The sequence below is a fragment of the Poecilia latipinna genome, unplaced genomic scaffold (genome assembly GCF_001443285.1).
Source record: "Poecilia latipinna isolate Pla-1442-1.1 unplaced genomic scaffold, P_latipinna-1.0 Scaffold893, whole genome shotgun sequence".
Classification (NCBI taxonomy): domain Eukaryota; kingdom Metazoa; phylum Chordata; class Actinopteri; order Cyprinodontiformes; family Poeciliidae; genus Poecilia; species Poecilia latipinna.
The window spans coordinates 60,921-85,532 of NW_015113509.1; the positions used below are offsets into that span (position 1 = coordinate 60,921).

Genomic DNA, 24,612 nt, shown 5'->3' on the forward strand with positions numbered 1-24,612 from the left:
TTACACAATCTGTTGACCATCAGAATCATCCCATGTGGAAATATTTGAGTTAAATAAGTCAGGGATAGCTTCCTTGAAGTCACTTTGGTTACATTAACTCATCAAACACTAAATATAATAGAAAAGCCGGTATTTATCACCGTCCTCAACCCAGACTGGTCACTCTTTATTAAATATTGGCTGGCCTTTGGGTTTACATCACCACAGTTTTGGGTCTCTGTCTCTTCACAGTCCAGCACCCCTGCCTGGACAGTCAGAGATGGAGCTAAATTTGGTAGAGGTGATCAGGTTCCACCTCTGTCCACATGACACTGTCCCAGTTACTTGAGCAGTGTCCCGTCTCATTCCGTCACACTTAGAGTCCAGACACACAGACACGCTCTGCAGTCTTGCATCAAAAGAAGGACGACTCTTCATACTTCATCCTAATTTGGACTGATTGTTTTGGTTCGGTGGAGTTCCTGGTTCTGCTTCGTCTTAAGCCATCCTCGCCTCCCTTCTTGAACACCCCCGCGCCTTGTTACCCACGGCGGGAGGAAGACCCAACTTGACCCGCCATGTTTCTCGCGTTGGTGGTGACGCCGGAGCTGCGGCAGTTCCTGGCCAGGGCAAGAGGCGGAGCGGCGCGCCTCATCAAAGTCTGCATCCAGGACGGTGAGTGACCCAGTGCAGGGTGCCACGCAGCCTTAAAAACCCTTAAATGGACGTGACAAACAGAAAATGTGCCAAACACCGGCCTTAAGTTGTGTCATCTGATAGGCAGTTGGAACTTTTCTGTGACAAAAGTTGCGCGCGCAGCCATCTTCGGTGCGTTCTATGGCGGCGGTTGGTAACTAGCTGCTAATATAGCCTAGCTAGCTTACGTCTATAACGGTTAAGTGCAAAAGTATCGCCATTTGGCTGTCGCTTGGCTGTACTCGATAATCCCCTGTATTTATAGTTTTTTTCTGTTTGAAATTTAATTCAAGCTGGCCTTAAAAAGTCTTCAATTTGACCTGCTGACATCGGATACCTCGCAGTGGACAAGCTGGTCCTCTGCACAGATTATTTGAACCTTGACTTAAATAAACCTTCAAGGACAGCCAGAGTTTATACAAAAACTTTGATAAGTTTTAAGTTCACAAAAATAAATCAGTACTTCACAGAACAAATATTTGTACAGTTTTGATATTCCTCTATTTTTAGTGGAATTGTTAAAATCTGATTATAAATGTAGCTTGATTTACTTTTTTACATTGAAGATAATTTCAAATCTTGGAAATAATTTTACTTCTCAATAAAATCTGGTAAAACGACTATAGGGGGGTAGATTACCGAAGAAATGTAGACATTATATATTGACTATACTTCAATGTATTTTTACTCAAGTAGAAGTAAAAAGTAGCTGACAAGAAATTACTCGAGTAAAAAATTATTTGGTTAAAAGGATATCAATTAATGACTAACTGATTAAAACATCAATTATTTAATATTTAAAAATTGCATCATCAGATGTACCAAAATATAAAGTTATGTGAAAATTTCAGTATTTTAAAGACCAAAATTTAAATATTCAGGAATAATAATAAATAATAATTCATTTCAGTGTAACGCTTATGAAACTAACAAAAACTACATGTCTGGTGACTTCTGAAATTTCATTTAAGTAAGAGCAACAATACTTAAGTTACTCAAGTTAAACTAAAAAGTAGCAAAAAATACTTGTAAAAGTAATTTTTTCCCAAAAAGTCACTCAAGTAAATGTAATTGAGTGCGAGCTAACTCTGAAAATGACCTTTTTAAATATCTTAGAAAACAGCTGATTCTCTGTGATTCAAATGAAAACAACTCCAAACTATTTTCAGTTTTCATGGCTGACCTCTCTCGAGCAACAGAGCATGTGTCGAGAGCATTTAAGTTCCCTGGTATTCACAGCAATGACAAAGCGGAGAAAAAAAAAAAAAGGAAAGTAGGGGAAAAGCTAGTCTTGTCCTCAGGAAAATGAAAACCAGAGCAGCTGTCGTCTGAAAGCAAGGCAGCCTGTAAGAAGAAAAGCTGGATGAAGCAATAACTTTCTAGGCAACTGTTTATTTCCGAGGTGTTTACATCATGTTTTTGTGTGGAACCAATGTCACGCTGTAATATGATTCATGTCAGATGCAATGTGGGAAGTTTTTGGGGCTATCTTTGTGAACAGAAGAGATCACTTGAAGTATTTGGTCACATATTTTTAAGGCTGATGTCAGACAGCGTAGTGACAGAGAATGGCTGGTGCTTTAATCTGATACTTATCATACATACAGTCCTTCGCAAAAATATTCACACCCCCAATAAAATGTATTCTGTTGGGATTTTATGTGATAGACTAAGAAAGTAGAAGGACTTTTATGAATTAAAAACTTCCATTTGTGTGAATTTGTGCTCGGCCCTCTAAATCAGTACTTTGTAAAAGCTTCTAGAGCTGCACATCTAGAGACATTTTCACCCAATCTTTGTGAAACAGCTCAGACAGATTGGATGGAGAGCATGAAGGGACTTTCACAGATTTTCAGTAGGATTATGACCTAGACTTTCACTAGACCAAAGGGCTGTAACTTTTACAATCCAGAGAGCCATTTTGCCCTCAGTTAAGCTCCATAAAACTTAGACACACAAATGTTATATGACCTGTTGAAAAACCTCAACTTATAATTTTTAATAAACATGTACCTTAAGAAGTTTGTGATTTTTAAAAGAATTTACTATTTGTTGGTCAATTTGCAGTTGTGAAAAACTCTCTAAATTTTAATTGATTAATCTACTTTCTGAGATCTTTAAAGTTTAAGATATTTATTCCTAATCCCACTTGAAAGGTATTCATATTTTCCTCCCTGACATTTCCAGTATGTTCCCTTGTGTTCATGATGCTGTTTGTTCACTGATGCTCTCTGAAATTATACCAGATTAAAATACATAAATATGTACTTTTCTTTACTATAAATGTGACTTCTAAATGAAATTTACTGGATTTCATTTAGAAATATTTGAGTACAGCAGGCTATCTCGTCTTCTTTTAACTTCACAGTTATGTACCAATTTGTGTTTGTCCCTCATAAAATCTCAATAAGATACATTGTGGTTTGTAGTTTTAACGTGAAAAGTATGAGGGGGAAAGAGTTGAGACATTTTAACAGTGATGTCATGAACACTTTGATAATGACACAATAAAAAGTAGGGCAGAGAAAACGTGCATACATTACTTACTGATTCACTTTGTAATTAAAACCATATTATAATATTCATGTACCAGTTCAATGGCTAAAGAGCCAACAAATAAATTATATTGCATAGACAAAATGGTTACAGACTAACTCGAAACAAGAAAATCTACAGATAATATTAACAATGACAATAATTTTAAAATTGAAAAAAAAAATATAGAGAATTTTATTTATTTTGTATTTATTTATTTAGTGGGTTTTACATTTTTGTCTTCATGATTCTCTGGGGTGAGAGGAGGTCAACATTTTTCAAGAAGGGGCCATTGCCCCCTCGTGTCCTCCTCTTGGGGGCGCCACTGGGAATATCTGGTCAAATGAATGCTGTTTAGGCTGCATCCTGATATTTAGTTTCCAGTTCAGGTGCCACTAAATATAACATTTTGAAGCACAGATGATGAGTTTCCCGAATGATTCAAACATGAATATTAAAGTTGGGCGGTACCAGTACTGAAAACAGAACCCTTCACCCGGATGATCAGCCTAAATCTACCCCTATTCACTTTGCTCTCTCGGGTCGCCGCTCGGCTATTTGAACCAACACGTGACGCGCTCTGCCTATTCCAGTGTCAAAGGTAAAACAAGATCTCTGCATCTGATTGCATCACCCTGAGGTTCATATTCACCGAGCAGACAGAGAAACATCTCTCAGTCAGTAGTTAGGTTCATACTTGTTTAGATGCATAAAGACTGCAGAGAATGGCTGATGGAAAGTATGTGCATGCAGAGCTGGAATGTGTTGCAGCTCAGAATAGAAACTTGCCCCAAGAGAGTCGAAGGGGAAAACCCCCGTGTACCCAACAAAGGACACCAGACTCCAGGTTTCTGTTTGTGTTTCACACAAAATAACCCAGCTGCATTTTTAACTCCAAACCTAATCTTATTTTCTTTCATCATAGCAGCCAAGGTTGTCAGATTATACTCAGGAAGGCTGTGCAGTCGATATCTGGGGAACAAATACATGGTTATGTTGGTTTAATCTGTTTTTAATTTAGCTTTTTTATATAACTTTCCAGGACAGTCAAGCAGTTCATTTTAGGGGAATTTACCTAATCTTCTAGATTAGGGGTTGGCAACCATTTTGGCCCTCAAATAAAGGTCGTGTCACATGGTCTTCCAAAAAAAGTACAAAGCCTGTCACAATAAGCAGTTAACCAATTAATCCCATGATAAATTAAAATGAGCTCCATAATTTCCATTTTGATTACATTATAATCCAGTTTACTATTGGTTTTGGTTTTTATTCCTGTTTTATTTACTATTTTAGACATTTAAAATATCTTCCAGCCTCAGTGTTTGGTGTGTTTTTTTTTTATTTTTATTTAAAGTTTATTGGTCTTTGAGAGGGCAAACTTGATTATTATGTTGGTATCATTAAATTACTTGAAGATTGTCTCAAAATAACAATATTAGAGTTATTAATTTGTAATTGAGCAAGAAAGCAACAAAATTTAAAAAATAGCAACGCTCGAAGGCAGTGCAAATAAGTATATTTAATTATGAAAAGAAAATATAGTAGAAGTGCACAGAAACAACCAGGATGTTAAGAAGATGATGATCAGGGTTTGGATGAATTAGTTCTTGTAGATATCTGTTGGGTGAAAACAGTTTTTCAGTCTTTATTTCTCTGAAACACCATTTATTGTCATTTATCAATAATTACTGGAACAATTTATCGTCCAGCAAAATTCGCTGTGGTGACAAACAACAGAGCCATGGTTTTATCACAATTTTTTACCTTTTAAGATAAAGAACATGGTGAAACTTTATTCTATGGAATGTTAATATTTGTGGAGACTTAAAAAAAAAGCCTCTAGTTTCCAATATGATTACAAGAAAAACGGATCCAAATAAATATTTGTAATTTTTGTGTAATTCTGTTGCAGAACTCAAATTATTTCATGAAAAAGCTCAGAAACTGTTAAAACCTGCATTTGTTATATCTTAAAAATATTTTTAGCTAAAGTTTTTGAGGGCCATTGTCTGAGTTCTAAAGAGCCACTTGTGGCCCGTGGACCACATTTTGAACACCCCTGTTCTCAAGGGTTTGAGATGCAAAAAATAATAATAAATAAAAATTTTGAAAAATAATTGAGAATTTTTTATTAGTCTCAAAACATCAAAAATAGATTATATCTTGCATAGAAATGTATTAAGTATGAAGCATTTTATTTGCTTTAAAACAAAAACATTTTGAGTATTAACTTTTAATAGTTTGTCTGTTTTTCTATTTTCTTCCTAAAATGATTCCTCTAATTACTTAATTAGATTCAGTTGTAAAGGAAACACATTTTTAAACACGTTTATTGCTGATGTGAAATCTAGATGTGGCAGCTCTACGTGTTGCTCTAGAGAGGCTCTGGTATGTGATGAGTGCTGGTCTGATTTTCAGAGCAGCTGGTGCTGGGAGCCTACAGGGAGCCACAGTATCACTGGGACCAGGACTATGACCACTTCCTGCTTCCTCTGCTGGATGACCAGGAGCCCTGCTACGTCCTGTACCGCCTCGACTCCCAGAATGCTTTGGGTTACGAGTGGATTTTCATCTCCTGGTCTCCTGACCAGTCTCCAGTAAGAGAAAAGAAAAACATGTTGCTAAAACTTTATGGAGACACACCAGCCTCAGAAATTTAATCTGAAACTCTATATTAACTCTGTTTTATTTTAATTTAAATTCAGCTGGAGTAATCACATTTTTATGCTTTGCTAAAAGCTTTGTGCATGTTTAGTTTTGTAACCAGTTGAAACAGATATTTACATTATTATATAAAAATCAAGCTACATTTCTTGTGAGATCACCAAAACTATGTTTGCTAAATGCCAGAATAACGAGAAACATAACTTTTAAGATTTTTTTTGTTGCTCTCTTCAAATTAAATAAAAAATAAATAAGTCGAGATATCAGGAAGAGAGATGTGGAGCAATTCTGGATCAGCTTAGGGAAAAATTCCCAGATGTCTGAAGTTGCCATGTTGATTTGTTCAAACAATCGCATGGTGTTTACAGAAGTGTAAGCAGTGTGGGAACGTCCAGCCATCATCGTGTTTAGAAAGGAGACGGGTTCTGGCACTTAGAGATGAACGCGTGTTAGTGTGAAATATAAATCACAATTCCAACACAAATGCAAAACAAGATGTTAACAACGCCAAAGTTGGTCAAACAGTGTCATTATTCTCATTGAAACATGTTCTGAATCAACATAGGCTGAAAGGCCACTTAGAGAGGAAGATGCAAGCTTCATAAAAATCTAGCTTGCAGTGTGTAAATGCACTGCAGAACAAGACTGAATACACCATCAAAACTGCTAAAGCTGTAGTATGTAACTTTAAAAACAAGGTTTTTAACATATTCATCGTTAAAATCATCATCATGTCATGACAGTTTAATATGAGACAAGCAATCTGCGAAAGAAATCTAGCTCCTTCTTGATCTACTAATGCTACTATTGCTGTCCGACGAAATGCTCTTATTCTGCTTCAAAACAGGAGGAGCATCTTAGTGTTGTCAATCAAACTTGTGTATGAGCTGCTAAAATGTTAATGGCAGAGAAACAACTTACTGTTGCAGGAAAATATGTTATCAGTGGCCATACGAACTAGCTTTAGCATTCATGGCCGGCTCTGGTGTGGTGAACCAGCTGTAGCTTAGCTAAGAGCAAGGCAGAGGATGTGAGCAGCACATACATGAGAATGATTGACAGCGCTAAGACCTTCCTTCTTGCTGTGATTGGTTATTTCTGACAGAGTTGTATATTTCTCCACATAGCACAAGGCTGAGGAGCTAACATGTTTTCACAGATTATCTGCCTTATATTATGGTGTCATGACAAAATGACACTTTTAACAAATATGTAAAACTTTATAAAAGTTACATCCTGCAGCTTTAATTGTTTAAAGAAAGAGTTAAAGAAAATGTACAAATTGACCGCTGTGACCTGCATGAAGGAAGGATTTGGCTCAATGAATTCATGTCTGCTGTTTGAAGGTGAAGCAGAAGATGTTGTACGCCGCCACTCGAGCCACAGTGAAGAAAGAGTTTGGCGGCGGCCACGTGAAGTACGAGTTATTTGGCACCACGGAGGTGAAAAACCTTTTCAATTTGCCGCCGCTTTCACAATGTGTCTGCGTTTTTATGGCGATCTCTTTCTTCTGTTGCTGCTGCAGGAGGATGTCTGCTTGCAGGGTTACCAGCATTACGTGTCGTCCTGCTCGGGTCCGGCTCCGCTCACGCTAGCTGAGCAGGAGCTGCAGAGGATCAAAATCACAGAGGTGAGAGGTCAGCCTGTCTGCCGTGGTGCCGTCATCCCTGCACATAGCTTTGTGTATGACCAGCCTCCCTTTTTTACTGCCTGCACTGGACTCCTTATGTAGTATTATACAGCTGTGAAAAGACATTTATTCTATTTTTATTTGGTTTATTTTGTCACAATTAATAGTTTCAGATCATCACACAGAGATGGTTTTCAGCCAGGTTTTAATGTGATTTCTTGAATCTACAGGTCAGACTGTAATTAGGCCTGGAAATGGCTAGTTTATTAAAAAGCACAAACATGGTTTCCCACAGTTCATTTATGTTTTAAGGGATGGAAATATATTTTCACATAGGACCAGGTCGGCTTGAATCGCTTAATAAATTAAATCTCCATTTAAAAACTATATTCTGGTATTACACATACAAAAACACAGAGAAACACACTGGAGAAACAACCATGAACACACCAACACCTAAAGGTAATTTAGAGAAACCAAATCATGTTTTTGGATTGTGGGAGGAAGCCGGAGTACCCTGAGAACATGCCAGGATTAAAAAAATTTTGTACTTATTCAGCATGTTTTTCTGATATTAAAGTTGATCTGACACATTTAAGTTAAACAAAAACATTACAAATGCTTAAGGAGGCACATTCTTTTTCACATAATTTTATATCTACAGTTTTACTTGAAAGGTAATTCTTTGTTATGATTTCCTTTCCAGGGCTGGGTAAAACAGGTATGTTCATTAATTGTTACTATATCTCTATGCTTTAGTGCAGGGTGTCCAAACTTTTTGTCACATGAGCCAAAATGGCCTCAAGGGATAAAAATATATATATTTTTACTCACTCAACAATAAACTGAACATGCAATACTTGAATTAAACAAATAAAGTAGTGGATTTGCTGCTAGAAAATGATTTGTAAATTATTCAAAATCCAAAACTTAAAAATGGTTCTGCAGATTTGCCTTATTAAAATTAAATTTTCTAGGCATCAATTGTAAATTATAGATCACAGATTAATCAATTTTGATGAATAAAATCAGGATTTAGGTCACTCTTTCTATGAAAATGCTTAGTGTATTTAGCAAAGCAAAACATTTGTGTTATAACCAAGATTTTATTTGTGATAATTTTGCCCTAATTAAAGATAGAAAATATCAACCTATATCAAATACTGAAGGCCCAAATTTGTATCTTTCAGGGGCCGCAAATATTGGGAAATAGAAAGTTTTACCATTCCTGTAACACTTTGAGTCTCTGAAAGGCATTTCACGTATCCTGTCGATGCTGTGCTGCCCCCTGCAGGTGAAGACAGAAATCAGCGTGGAGAGCAAACACCAGACACTTCAGGGCCTCGCTTTTCCTCTGCAGGAGTCAGCCAAAAGAAGCCTACACCTGCTGGCCCAGAGGCGCATCAACTATGTGCAGCTGGTGAGCAGGAAGAGCCGCAGCTCTGAACCAACAATCAAAGAGCCACTTAGCTTCCTGTTGTTTACTCTGGTGTTTTCAGAGGCTGGATGTGGAAAAGGAGACGATAGAGCTGGTCCACGCCAACCCCACAGAAATTCGTGATTTACCCCGCCGGGTTCCCAAAGACACTCCCAGATACCACTTCTTCCTTTACAAGCACTCCCATGAAGGAGATTACCTGGAATCCGTTGGTACGCTCCTGATCACTGTACCGTAATAATCCTGTTTTTGCTGTCGTGCTCCATCTCAACATTTGCATGAACTCGGTTTGAGTTATTTTCCCCTCATCACTTTGCGACAACGTGAAGAAATGTTGAGTTAACTCATTAATTTTTAAAGTATAAGCTTAGTTTGCTGCGTTTCAAATATTTAAGTGAGAAAAAAACGGTTGTGACTCCACACTGTGGATCTGAAACGGTGCACACCCCTTTCACATGCAACATTCTTTCATTTAAAGAAAAAGTAAGGTAATTCAAAAGCTTTTCTATGTTTAATGTAACATGTATCTTGTGTAACAACAACAAAAAAGCTGTTATTAATGTGTTTACACAAGTATGCACAGCTTTAAACTGCAGCTTTCTTTTGGGTAAGAAGTTCATCAGCATCCCACAGTTTGACTTTGTAATATATTCCTAATCTACCTTAGTAAAGCTCTTCAAATCTGTCAGATTGAGAGAACATCTCTGGCTCACAGCCTTCTTCAAGTGACCACAGATGTGGTTTTTACCTCTTGCAGGGTCATTCTGATGTCTTTGTTTTGTTCATTTGCATTTATGTTTGCTGTGATGCTCAAAAATTAAATAAGAATGAAGGCATTTCCAGCTTTTTCCACTACAATAACACAAAATCCAAGTATTTCTGGCCTAGTTTCTATTGCAAATATCTTATTACACTTGAAATAAGACAAAACTAACTCAGAAGTAACTTTTCAGCAAGACACAGGAACTTCTTTTACTGAATATTGATGTAAAAGTTTTAGTTTCACTGCCAAATTATTTCACTTAAAACATTTGAAAAATGTCTTGGTTTAGGTAAAATAATCTGCTAAGTAGCTAGTACTTTGTAAGATTTAGAAACTTGACTTAAGTATATGATTCCTTAATATTGATGAAAAACTTCTAGTTACATTGATAGATTATTTCACTTAAAACGAGACATTTTTCCTATTTTTTAAGTGAGATAATTTGTAAGTTAATTTTGTCTTATTTTAAGCGAACTAAGACATTTGCTCCAAAAACTAAACACAAACACTTTGTAATATTTTGTGTTTTTGCAGTGTAGCAGAAGGTTTAGGGTAAAAGCCGACTTCTCCTTGACAGAATCTGATGTAAAGTAATCCCGCAGTATGCTGCTGCCACCTCCACGTATCACTTGTGTACTGTTGTTTTGGTTCCAGACACTTTCTGGAGTCCGTCGTGCAGCTTCACTCCCACGTCAACAAACGTGGAAAACGCAGACGACAGTTTTCACATGACGATCCTGGCCAGCAGATCCTTGCAGCTTCTGCTGGCTTGCTGGCCAGCTTCACTCTTTTCATCAATTACAGAGAAACATCGAGTCTCTGAAATGTCACGGTTGCCGCGTGTTTTGAATTATTTGTATCCTTCTGCTGACTGATATATTTGTGCAATGAGATCCTTTTGACGTTCAGTAACCTCTCTGCAAATGATGGCTTCAGCTAAAGTATGCAAATCAGCAATTTCCAGGAAAATCCCACTAGGAAAACCAGAATTGATTTCCATTTAGTCAGATTCTCTGCAAGTGAGGGCAGGAATGAAATCAAGAAGCCTGAACACTGGATTCGAAACTATTTGTTTAAAGCTGTGTGCATATCCCACCTTTTCCTGGTATCAGGAAAACATAACATTTTAATAGCAGTCTACTTTTAGAGCCCAAAGTAAAGCGAACCCTCGAGTAAAAACTTTTTCCACAGAATGACAAATATCCTGTGCAATTTAACTAAAAACTAATTTGTAAATGTGTCATAAAAGCAGCAGAGCATAAGTGCACAGACTCTTAACTTGTTCTTGGTTGAAACATATTTTGATACAATGAGAGTATTCAGGCTTCCTGAGTTCACACCTGCCATTAATTATGGAGAATCTGATTAAGTGGAAATAAAGTTCAGCTGTGCTCCGAGACGCATTTACTTCCTTCAGTCGAAGCCAAAGCCTGCGAGGAGATCAAAATGGTTCCATTGTACGAAAACCCACAGCATTAAATGCGGCACAGAGATGATCGTTATCGATAAGTGGGGAAAATATGGGACGGCTGTGACTTTACAAAAACCGAGCGTTTCCCCAAAACAGATGAAAAGAAGAAGCTTCAGAGTGTTGAAGACGTGAAAACACTCTTTTGTGTTTTTCTGGGTTGCAAGATAAAATTATTTTCTTCCAAAGAAAATCCCTTAATCTGGCTAAAACCTGCATGAAAATGTTTATTTTTTCAAGGATTTCAATTAGTCTGTGGAATAGTAGCATTATAATAACACTATACTTTTACAAACATTATAGAAAAAATACATAATGTAATACCTTAAAAGATAAAAATTCAAATCAACAGACTAAACAATTTTAACATTTTTAAAACACATTTAAACAATTTAAAAGATAGATTAAAAAGCAAACAGTAACAACCTTCACCCATTTCATCAATTCAATGTTATTTTATGAATTATTATAGATTTTTAAATGCTCTATTTAAATTTTAATGTGTTATGTTCTGATGAAACCACACCAGCACCTTTCCAACCGAAAGCAACACCACAGTTAAATATGGTGGTGGCAGCATCATGATCTGGAGCTATTTTTCTCCAGATGAGACTAAAGTATTAATTTTTTCTCCAAAAACACAAAATTATTTCCACTACCAGATTTTTTTCCCCACTTATAACAAGACATTATTCAAATGTTTTAAGTGGAAAAAATCTGCCAGTGAAACTTAATACTTTTTTATTAGTGTTAAGAAATTACTGACTTAAAACAACATATTCAGGTAGATTTTGAGAAATTTTGCAAAGCAGAGAGGGGCAAATATTTCCAAATCAAGTCGCTTTTAACAAGTGGTTAGTTCAAGAGTGTGCATACTTATCCAAGTAGGTTGTTACTGTTATTTCGAGTTAAAATTAGGAAATTAAAAAATAGATACATTTTACATCCCAAAAAGCGTGATTGTAACAGGTTGTGAACATTTTCTAAAGCCACTGCTGATATAAAATGTACATACATCAATTAGGACTAGCTGTGGTTTCACTGAGGTGAAATACTCCGCTACGCCATCACACTCTTTACACGAAGCCTTCAATCCAGCGGTGGCTTTCTGAATGAGTCCTAAACGCATTTCTCTCCCATAAACATTTCTGATTGAAATCTTCCATACGGTCAAAAGGTCAATGATTCTGGTCATTCAGGATGAGTTTTCAATTTTCTCTGGAATTTCTAAACGCTTCACCTCTATTATACAATTTAGATGCTTAAACTAGTTATATTTATTCGCCCTTCTGTCCTTAAGCGCTTTAACCCTGGCCCTTTTGAGCCCGAAGCTGAATAGTGGTTAGATGTGTTTATTCTGATGTTTTATATCCATGTTTCGCTTTTGGCCACTGTTCCAACTTTTTTTCTGCCCAATTGAAAATTACCTTTCTCAGTTTCCTCACTTAATATGTAATTTTTAATTTAAAAGTTAAAAAATTAAACAGAAAAAGGTTAAAGTGGTATCTAGTTTTAATCAAATTTCACAGAGCTCTAACATTTCTGGATATTTAAAAGATGAGAACCCACAGACATTGTGCAACACATTTATAGTTTACCGCCAATCTGATTTACATATTTATTATTCTAAGTAAGTGTAGCTTAAATGTACAAAAAAATACATACAAAACTTAAAAGTGACCTATTCTTTCTAGAACAGGTTATGATATACCTATGGGCTTTAAAACACATGCACATTATATATTTTTCAAAAATCATTCTTAGATAATGAGATTTTAGTCTCATTAATTAATTTGAATTTACTTATATTTAATTTCCCTTTGGGATCAATAAAGTATTTTTGAGCTGAATTTTAATTGAAGCAGTAAAATCAGTTGACCAAATGCGCTGGAGTTCCGCTTTGGTTGCTTGGTAACAGGGCTTGGCTCCACTGGGGTTGCTAGGTAACGGCGCAGTGCCCATAGAATGTGCCTCAATCAGGAGGTTTTCGAAACGGGTAATTTTCCAAACTTCTTACCAGAAAACAACTCTGTGTTTTTTTTTGTTTTTTTTTTTAACAGCTTGAACTATTTTTATAGGCAGTAGAAACCCAAATGGAAGAATAAAAACATGCCAAAAGGTGGATTTTACATAATAAGTTCCTTCCAGCCGAGTATATTTCTGACTGTTTCGATGCTCTCCGCTCTCTGCAGTCTTCATATACTCCATGCCAGGATACAGCTGCAGCATTAAGGAGCGGATGCTGTATTCCAGCTGCAAAAGTCGACTACTGGAGGATGTGGAGAGGGATTACCGCTTGGAAATAGCCAAAAAGGTAACAGATGGACAAACCGGCGAGGGGGGTGGACGGGCCACAACATTAGATAACATACTTTTACATGCAGATTCATCACTTGGCTCACACTGTGTACGTTTCTTCCACACACACAGCAGAAACACAAAATCTTACCAAGATATTTACAGTGCAAATATCTCAGTGCACTGGAAATAAGACAAAACGGACAAGTAACTCTTCATATCAGAGCTGGTTTGAAGTGAATAATTCTTAATTATTGACGTAAAAAAAACTCCTATTTCCACTAGAAAATTATTTCACTTAAGACATGGGGAAAATGTCTTATAAGTGAAAGTAGTACATTTTTTAAAATCAATATTAATGAAGTATTGATTTAAAACAAGCTTGTATGTCTTACTGAAATGCTACTTGCTACTTTTATCTATATTTAAGAGTACTAAGATATTTGCATTAGAAAAAAATACTTTGATTTTTCTGGGGGGTTTTGCAGTGTGATGAGCCTTTCTGTCTGAACCTTTATAGCAGTAGCTGCATTTTGAGGCTTAAACATCTGGCTTTATTTAAACTCATTGCCAGAAATAAACAGGTGACAGATGAGCTAAAACTTATACAGCCAGACGATGATTTACTCATGTCAAAGTTATGTATTTGTAGTGGATTATAATGAATTATAGAAGGTCAAAGTTGCTTTCTGAATCCTGAATTTTCTGCGGTGTTGTTGTGCAGTTGGAGATTGACGACGGAGACGAGCTGACGGAGGAATTTCTGTACGACGAGGTCCATCCTAAGCAGTACGCTCACAAGCAGGCCTTTGCAAAGCCCCGAGGCCCAGCAGGAAAACGGGGACATAAGCGTCTTATTAAGGGTGCAGGAGAGGCCATTCAGGACAGCTAGAGGCAGATCATAATGAAAATAGAGAGTATCTTCTAGCATTTTCAGGCCTTCCTTCCTGTTTCTCCAGATATGGAGAACAAAATTTGTTTGGGATGCGCTGTTTAATTTCCTTTGGTCTTTGTGATAATGTTTTACAGACAAATCCTCACTCACACGAGACAGTCGGCTCCTGAGGATTTGTTATTCGCAAAATGTTAAATTCAATGTTGGCATCGACATTTAGGAGAAATGAACAATACTGTTTTGTTTACACAGTGGTGTCGGGTATTTTTTGTTAAGATTTTAGCATTTTTATTGTCTGCAGGTATCCAACATGTTTATTAAACACTCAGTATGTTGACCTGTTAATGTTAGAGTCTGGACATTTAATTAAAGGGGAATTAAAGCAGACCAGCAGTCTCACTGTCTGCAGTCAGACAGTGAGAGGTTTGTGCTTCTTCTTAACTTTTATTGATGAATTTGAACTGTTCTTTTCCAGCTAGAGGCAGATAACAATGAAAACAAAGAGTAGCTTAAAGAAGCTCTTCCAGACTAGTGGCAGCAGCAATTAGTGAACACCTGTGAGTCTGCTGAACTTATCATACTTAGTCCAGCGCTCCTAATATCAGCTTTAAACGGCATAACAGAGGAGCACTGTTGCACTTAAGGTGGAGTGATGGAAAGAGCAGGAGCTTTTTAAAGAGACAGAGGCCCAATTTCAAGGTGTTGCATTTCTTTTAAGCCATGTTTGATATATACAGCATTTTTATACCAATAGTTATTGAATTGTGCAATAAAGATGCATAATACCAACCCCTTGAGGAGAAGCAAAATGCTTCTTGGGGAAACGTTTTCTGAGAAACAAAGATTTACAGATGGAGCGTTACAGATGAAGTCAAACTGATCGTGAAACTGAAAAAATCTGGTCCTATTACACGTCTAGAATCCCTCCGAACTCCATTTTAATAAAACATAAATGGACTTAGTTTAAAAACCAGAAACGTTAAATGAGATTTACTATTTCTGCTAAGAAAAGTGATGAAATAGCAAATTGTTTCCTGTAGCTACATCTTGCTACAGGAAACTTGCTACAAGTCTGGAGGCCTGATGAAAACGCTGGTCACTGCAAACATTTTCCTCTCATTCATCATTTTTAAAAGCACACAAATGCCACATTTTAAACTCTCTCACATTAATTTCAAGATTAATGTGCTTAAAGGCGAGTGATTCAGTGTCTTGGTCATGTTGCAGAATGAAGCGGTCGCTCCTTCTAAGAAGATTTTATCATTTGGTTTTGGCTGCTAACTGAGCAGCTAATTTATAGTCAGCTCAGGGAAATGATGGTCCAGTCTGAGAAATCATGTTGGAACAAAACAACGTTAAAGTCTCTTATCAGGAAGCAGAACAAAATGAGCTTCTAATGATTCGAGTTGAAAAAGAGCTGAAATATGAGACGGATTCACTTTCACTGCAAAAACAGAAAATCTCCATTTTCAGTAGCTTCTTGTCCAAATATCTTAGTGCATTCAAAATAAGACAAAACTAACTTATAAGTAGCTTTTGAGCAAGATATAGGAGCTTGTTTAGAGTCAATAATTCCTTAATGTTGATTTTAGAAAAGTTTTAGTTCATCTGGCAGATTATTTGACTTCTAACATGGGAAAAATGTCTTGTTTTAAGTAATATGATCTACCAGCGTACCTAGTAGTTTTTCATCAATATTAAAGAATTATTTACTTAAATCAAGTTTCTATATCTTGCTGATACGTTGCTTGCATGTTAGTTTTGTCTTATTTCAAGTATAGTAAGATATTTGAACTAGAAACCAGACCAAAATAGTTGATAAGATGTCTTTGTTTTTGCAGTGTTCCTATTGATGTCAAGCTGCCAAAAGAAAAAAAAAAACAATTAAATAAATAAATTACAGGTCCCATTAAAAGGTTCAGAGAATTCAGCGGTTTTCTCCGAACTCCTGCATGGAGATGAAAACAACATTTGAAGGCTAATAATGAAAAAGCAGAAAATACTTTGCAATTGAAAGCACTCCATGAGGTCAGAACAACTTCTGAAAACCGTTCTGTGGTCTGTCGCATAAAAATTTAATAGTTTTCTTGGAAAGCCTGAATTCAACCCTGGAACCCCGAGAGAAGAGCGACTGCCTGCCCACATAGAGTTTGAAAGCGAGCATCTGACAGGGCATGAGGCTGCATGAGTAATCCCTTTTCATCTTGAATACTGACTGATGATACATCCAACGCCAAATAAAAGACCCTGAACAACAATAACCCTGCCTTTCAGTCAAGACAGGTTTTCCAGGAAACCTTGTTTTCATTTCAAAGAAACATCACATCCTGCACATCTGATTGTGCAGTTATCATAATCACATCTGAAGTCCTGCAGTCCACACTGCCGATTGGAAGTATTTGCTCTGCAGTGAAAACTGTGATGAACAGAATTTCAGCAACTGAGAACTTTAATACCTGAAGGCGAAAACTATTCAGAAAATAAGAGGAATGTGTAAAATTTTCCACACCTTTCAAACTATTTTTGCAAAAACATAAAATCTTGCAAAGATAGTTTTGGTCTAGTTTCTTGTACAAATATATCAATGGATTTGAAATGAACAAAACTAATATTTCAGCAAAATGCAGAAATTTTAAATTAATAATTTAATACTAAATATTGATGAAAAAGCATAAGCTTCACTAGGAGATTATTTATAGCATGCGAAAAATTTATTGTGTTGAGTGAAATAATCTGCCGGTGGATCTAATAATTGTTTTAGCAATATTCTGGAAGCACTGACTTACTTGTAAGTTAGTTTTGTCTTATTTCAAGTGTACTAAGATATTTGCAGAAACTAGACCAAAAATACTTGGTAAGATTTTCGGGTTTTGTAAAAAATAAGAGGAAATCGCAAAAGTTTTCATACATTCATTCAAACTATTTTCACAATTTATCGTGCTAAAATCACAAACTTTACCTCAGTTTGTTGGAATTTAAAGAAGGTTAACGCTAGAAAGACACAAAATATTACCAAGTATTTTTGGTATAGTTTCTGGAAATATCTTAGTACACTTGAAATTAAAAAAAAAAAACTAAATTAGAAGTAACTTTTCAGCAAGAAATAGAGACTTGTTTTACTTAATATTGATGAAAAAGTTCTAGTTCCACGAGCAGATTATTTTACTTACAACATTTGAAAAATGACTTGTTAGGTGAAATAATTTGCCAGTGTAACCAGTACTTTGTAAGATTTTGTGTTTTTGCCGTATAACAGAAATCAAGATGCTGCCACCACCATATTTCGTTGTGGTATTGTTTTCCATTTGAGATGTGTGTTCTACATTTTGCTAAAACTATACATGTACGCTAGTTCTGTCTTATTTCCAGTACTGAAATATTTGCGCCAGAAACTAGACCAAATATACTTAGTAAAATTTTGTCTTTTAAAATCCAACAAACTAAATTAAAGTTTTAACATGACAAAATGTGAAAATAGTATGAAGGGCATACAAATTGTAAATGTTCCTCTAATTTTCTTAATAGTTTTCTAGTTTTCCATTAAAGCTTTAAAGTGTTCAGTTGCTGAAAATTTGCTTTGTCATAGTTTTCACTACATAGTGCAACAAATACTTTCAATAGTTGGTGCTGACCGTAAATCATGTGATGTTATTTTGTGTTTTTGCAGTGTAGTTTATGAATCATCTCTCAACATCTCAACTCAATAAAAATGCTTCTAAGAAAGATTACCCTTTGGCTAGATGAAAATAAAACATAAAAAAGAACACTTGATCCCAAAGATGACCACACATACTAGGATTGGTCAATATGTGTGAAAACTGTACAAATAAATGTTTTGTTTTGTTTTCACACCACAAAGACAATATTGACCCTTTTCAACTACGTCATTAAATCATTCGAGGCGCCATGATGGACGTCGAAAGTGAGGGATGGGAGGATTGAACAGAGCGACTGAAATTGTGTTTGTCAGTTTGTTCATGGCTTCTACTTGTTCCAGTCGAGTTTATTAGTCTGTGAACGTAACAAACCTGGTTGGTATTGTTGAGAAAATAAATTTAAAATAAGCCAGTTTTAAAACTTAACATGTCTTGATTCAAATGGCCTAATTGTGGTTTTGAAATTAGTAATGTATTCTGGCCTATTGACCTTTAATTTATGTAGTTACAGCAGATGGTTTGCTAGGATCGTTTGAACTGCCTTTTGTCTGTGTGGGAAAACAATACAGTAGAAGTTCTAGCTTTTCACACTCATCTGTGAAAGGCCGTAAACACTGCAGGGGTTTCTGGCTTCAGAGAGAGGGTCAGAGATAGCTCCTGGTTGGATGAGCAAAGATACGCCTTATTTGAATAAATTAAAGAAAAGAAGATAAAACTTTCTACACAGAAGTAACAAATCAGATTTGCTCTTGCAACTCTCAAAAGATGTCTTTGGTAAATGAATGTATGTCTCCGTTGTTCTGCAGTTTCTGGTGTAAGTTTATACATTGTCTTCTATTGGATTAAACTCTGTAATTCTGTGACGTCAACACGCATTGCTGTTGTTTTCCTTGTGGCCACACGTGGCCCGCCGAGAGGACCTGGGATCCAGTGGAAGAGAGAGAGCCAGACTTTTTCCAAAGTTAATTAATTTGGATATTATTCTTCCTTAACAATATAAGTTTGAAACGGCTAGCTTAGAAACCGGCCCGTTCTTCATCCCTCCTGAAGTGCTGCTCTGTCATGGTTACTAATGTTAGCCGCATACCTTTTCCATAAAGCAATATTTTATATCTTTCTAATCAGATTTACTTGTAAAGTACATGAATGTTAATCTTATTACCTCGTAAAAAGTCAATGGTTACACCGAGGGCTGCCAGCTATTGAGATTAACGGCCGCTGCTGTCCATCGCCGCCATCTTTCCTCATTAAAAGTTATGCAATAAAATTACAAGTTTGGTTTCTTTTCTTGTCTGTTTGTGCAGCCAGTTGGACAGCACTCTATGACCTCTCTACCTCTATGACCTCTATGAAAAAAAAAAAAAAAAATTTGATACCGGCTGCTTGTTTTTTTTGACAGTGCGTAGATTGTTTTGACGTCATGGAGGAGTGGGCGGAGTTCTGGAGAGCGTGACGTCACGTGCAATTGGTCAATAGTAGTTTCAAATGTGCACAGTTGAGAATTTCCTTTTCAGTTCTTTAAAAAACATTTGAGAATATCAACATATTAAATAATTTAATATATTAACTAATGTTCTAAAAATAAAAATGCTTTTTAAATTATTAAACCTAATGAGAGCAGAGCAGCAGCTTTAGGTTCAGTGCTCTTCTGCTGAAAGTTGATCGTCTGCCCTCTGAGTCACAGTTCCCCCCCGAAATAATGGACAATTCAACATGCAAGCTGGAAAAGAGCACATTTATTTACCTTAAAAACAAATCGAGTCATATTAAATCTCTGATATCCACAGATTGTTGGTATTATGGCTACTTCTTTAAGGAGCAGAGATTTGCAGAAACTCCCCAGTCTGTCAACGAATGACACAAAAAAACCCTGAAGCGTTTAGATGCAGTGATCCTCAAGGATGGAAGGACGTTTGCAGAGTTTCTGTTTTTTTTTCCATTGTAGTGCCTGATATTATTAAACAAATGATGGCGCAGAAAGGTCAGGGTTGCAAGTCTTGATGGTTCCCTGCATAAGATAAAACCCTAAATATCACAAGTTTAAACAAATGTAAATAATAAGACAGCACAGAGGACTGCAAGCTTTGCTTCCAAGTAGCCAGACTTGCCTATAGGCTTTTAAAAATGGTCTTTAAATTGTTTTTCTTAGAATTTGGCATTTTTTTCCTAACACATTTACTTTCCAGTGACTATTTTGAAGTAAATGTTATTGTGTTTGTTTATGTGTCTATTAAGCCTTTTAGCTTTAACCAGGCATAAAGAGCATAAATGTCAGCATTTCCAACAACCAAGATTCAAATTAGATGATTAGATTTCACTCCCTTCAACATCTTCACACGTTGTAATGCTACAACATATAAATACTAATTTATTTCATAGGTATTTTACAACACGACCACAGCAAATAATTTCACACAGAGATATAATATATAATAAAGAATAAGAATATTGTAGGTAGGGCAAATTTGCAACATAAATATATATAGTTATAAAAATTATGAATTCCTGTCCAAACAAATCATGAGGTTAATTACAAATTTTAATGTCTGAGCATTAAAAGACAAACTATTTACAATTAGTGAAGTTGTACAGATAGCAGCATAAACAGTTACTGAGTTTATTGGTAGCAGTGATGCTTTTAAAGTCTAATGGTCTAAAAGTCGCGATTATGAAGAAAGGAGGGAATTGTTTTTAACTTTTTGTTTTACAAAATAAAATGACAAAACCCCTCTCTTCCTTTTCTCTGACATCTTTAAATAAAATAAAGGTCACCTAATTCTCTTCAGAGGTCATTTAATTTGTAAACAGAGTCCACATGTGTGATTTAATCTCAGTTTAATCCAGCTGTCCGGCGAAGGTTTGTTTGGAGAGGAAACAGCATCATGAAAACAACAGACAGGTCACAGACAAAGTCCATGAAAAGTTTAAAACAAGGTTAAATTATTAAAGAAAATATACCAAACAAAGAACGTTTATTAAAATACATTTCAGTGAATCATCTGAAAAAGGAAAGATTCTTCCACGGCTTCTGATTGAAAATAACCTTCAGACACTTTATTATCTGCTGAACAGTTTTTAGTCTTTATATTTCGTCTTCTTTTATGCCATAATTTGCTCACTTTGATCATTTTTATGAGCAAAAACACAAAATCTTACAAATTATTTCTGGTCTCGTTTCTTGTGCAAATTTTTAGTAAACTTGAAATAAGACAAAAGTAACTTATAAGTAACTTTTATATATTTTGGAGATATTTAGAGTCAGTAATTTCTTAATATCAATGAAAAAGTGGTCGTTAGATTGGCAGATTATTTCACTAATAACATGGGGAAAAACGTCTTGTTTTAAATTAAATAATCTGGCAGAGGAACTAACATTTTTCCATCAACATTAGGGATTTAGTTACTTAAAACAAACTACTGTATCTTGCTAAAAACTTATTATAAGTTAGTTTTGTCTTATTTCAAGTGTACTAAGATATCTTCACTAAACTAGACAAAATGCTTGGTGAGATTTTGTGTTTTTACAGTGCACAGCTTGATACAGTCATGATGGGTCAAAAAGACTAAAAACAAATTTAAAAAACTTTAAAAAGTCTGCAAAAAATAAACATTAATTAGAAGGACTTGAACAGATTGGAAGAAAATCTGGATTTCTGGAAACAAAAGGTCTAAAACTTTGTCTAAAAACACATCTCTTATTCTGTTGCTACAACAGCTTAACGGATGCCATTAGTGTTTTTACCATCACAGAATTTTAAAAAATAAGACATGAATGTAATGACTGTGGTTTAAAAACCTCCAACACGTCTGGAAAATTAACTATTTATTTAAAATGACATCAACTGATCTGCTCCTTATGGTGAGACATAAAATCTGGTTCCTGTTGTGAATAATAGTTAAAGCTCCAGTGGAAAAATGTCCAAACTTCATCCAAAACCTGCAGGACTTTTTCAGCAGAGTTGAAAAAAAAGAGACATATATAGTCTCTGAATTAAATCAGGAAATAATTAGCTGAAAATCATAAACAAACACTTTGTGTTGCTGCTGAAAGGCCTGCTTAAGCATTTCAGTCCAGCCAATCCTCTGACTAAACGTCTGCGGATGACTACGTTTTTTTTCTCTCCTAACTCACAAAGGATGAATTTCTGCAGGCCAATTTTCTCAGAATTTCCTTTTTTTTTTTTTAACACCGAGGGAGGAGAGCTGTTATTCAGTGAGTCCCAACAGCACCCAGTTCTCAGTAAGTTCTGGGTAAAGGGAGGGTGTTTACACGAGAAAAGTTAGACGCATTCAAGTCAAGAGCAAGCGAGCGCGGCCTTGGGTTCTGTGTGACGTTTTAACCGGCAACCATCTGGTGGTGCAAAGTGGAAAATGACTAGAAAATGACAGAAAGTTGCACAGAGAAGAGGAGGAAACTTTGGAAAGTGTTGCAAATTGTGATGAGTTATTAAATATATCTCATAATAGGCTTTTTGTGCATGGAGTGCATTGCACAAGACTGAAATTGTTGGAAAAAATTAGGTTATAAGGTGATTAAAAAGAGATATCTTATGCAGATATACAGTAATCCATGGTGATTCATTTTAATACACAAAATGTTTTCAAGATCATATTTGAAAAACAAAAGCTTTATAACCTTGCTGTAGGAACTTAAAAAAGTTTAATTACAGTGAATATAGTGGAGTTTCAGAGAAAGGTTGAATAATAAAATACATTTTTATCTACTTTAGAGTGAATCAAACTCAGATTTTTTAAATCCCTGTGCAGCACTGCTCTAAAACAAAATAAAATGCATCTTAATTTATCTGAACGTCACTGGAAAATACTCAGCATTTCAACTGAAATGTGTAAAACTTGCAGTCATATGCAATAAATTAGAATATGCATTCAGGTAAACCTGTTTGTCAGATTACAAATGCCTTTTAAAAATAGCAACCTTTGAACAAATATCAAACATGTGTCTCACTAATCCCACATCTCTATATTAAAAATGATTTTTTTTCTAATAGTTTGATGTAGTATTCTAATTTTAAATGTCTGTAAGTCAAAAACAATCATGATTAAGAGAAATAAAGGCTTTCAGTCATCCATCTGTGTGTATTTAACTTTGTTTTACTTCATAAAGCACATTATATAAGCATATTATGTAATGTGTTTTAGACACATTATGTAAAATAAATTAGTGTTTCAGTATTATTCAGTTATTGAATGTTTCTATATTACTATATACATGGCAAGTCTCCAGTTACCTCCTTTCCATGTACATAATTTTTTTCTTACCACACTTTTACCTTCCACTCAACTTTCTAACAATGTGCCTGAAAACAAGCACCTCTTATGACCCCTTGTTGCTCAGCCGTACTTCCATCAAGTTGACATTTGTCTCCATGTCTGGGCTGGAATGTAACATGTCTCTATTTTTAAATATATCTTATGTAATACTCAAATTTCTCAGAGGATGGATTCCAACATTCAAACGGGTATTAAACATGTGCATAATTAATCTCACATTTCTTCATTAAAAATAGTTTTTTTTGATGGTTTGACATAATATTCTAATTTTAAATGTCATATTTTCATCACCTGAAAGTGAAAAACCATCATAGTTAACAGAAATAAAGGCTTTCAAACATCCATCTGTGTTTATTTAACTTATATAATGTGTTTTACTTGGTGAAAAAGTTGCAAAAATAAACATATTTTCAGTATTATTCAGTGTTTTTGTTGAATTCTTACACACAAATGAACAAGTCTGCAGTTACCTCCTTTGCATGTGCATCATTTTTTCTTACCACTCTTTTACCTTCCACTCAAATTTCTAACATGCTTGTAAACAAGCAGCTTTTATGGCCCATTTGTTGCTCAGCCTTCCTTGTGGAAGTCGTCTTTGTCTGCTGGATATGAATCAAGTCAGCACATGTCTCCATTACAACAACGCGCCTATGTTTATTAATTTGTCTTACGTAATACTAAAGTTTCTCAGAAACTGGATTTCAACCTTCAACCTTGAAGCAGGTATGAAACACGTGTTTCATCAATCCCACATTTGTCTTGAAAATAGTTAGTTTTGCTGCAATATTCTACTTTTAAATGTCATGTTTTCACTGCTTGCAAGTGCAAAATAATCATAATTAACAGAAATAAAGGTTATTATTACACACACAATAACAAAGTTGCAGTTAGCTGCTTTGCATGTACATCATTCTTTTGATTACACTTTTACCTTTCACTCAACTTTCTATTAATATTCTTGTAAACAAGCAAATTTGTTGCTCACCCTAACTCGTGGAAGTTGTCTCTTCCTGCCCAATGTCCATCAAGTCGATGCACGTCTCCAGTACAGTAGCACGGCTCTATTTTTAATTTATCTCATGCAATATTCCAATTTTCTCAGAATATGGGTTTCAGATATCATTAATTGTATCAGGATCCACTTGAACAGCATGAGGATAAACATAAATCAAGATATAATATGTAACAACATCCTGCAAACCTGGAAGAACTGCGTATATTGTAGAACAAAAAGCGATCCGGGGCCTTTGCTTCAGGTCTGAAATGATTAGTCTGTAACTGTTACCTGCTGTTTTAAC

General features: G+C 35.5%; 1 protein-coding gene across 2 annotated transcripts; it reads left to right on the forward strand.

The window, feature by feature from the left end:
• Positions 1–213: 213 nt before the first annotated feature.
• On the forward strand, positions 214–14,813 carry twf2 (twinfilin actin binding protein 2). Of its 2 annotated transcripts, XM_015048600.1 has the most exons (9): positions 214–654; positions 5,629–5,807; positions 7,221–7,316; positions 7,400–7,504; positions 8,211–8,225; positions 8,799–8,924; positions 9,004–9,154; positions 13,366–13,487; positions 14,196–14,813. In XM_015048600.1, the coding sequence occupies exons 1-9, from the start codon at positions 558–560 to the stop codon at positions 14,361–14,363; spliced, it is 1,059 nt and encodes a 352-aa protein (XP_014904086.1). In that variant the 5' UTR covers positions 214–557; the 3' UTR covers positions 14,364–14,813. The 2 variants fall into 2 exon arrangements, with proteins under 2 accessions (XP_014904086.1, XP_014904087.1); XM_015048601.1 differs by lacking the exon at positions 8,211–8,225.
• Positions 14,814–24,612: the final 9,799 nt, after the last annotated feature.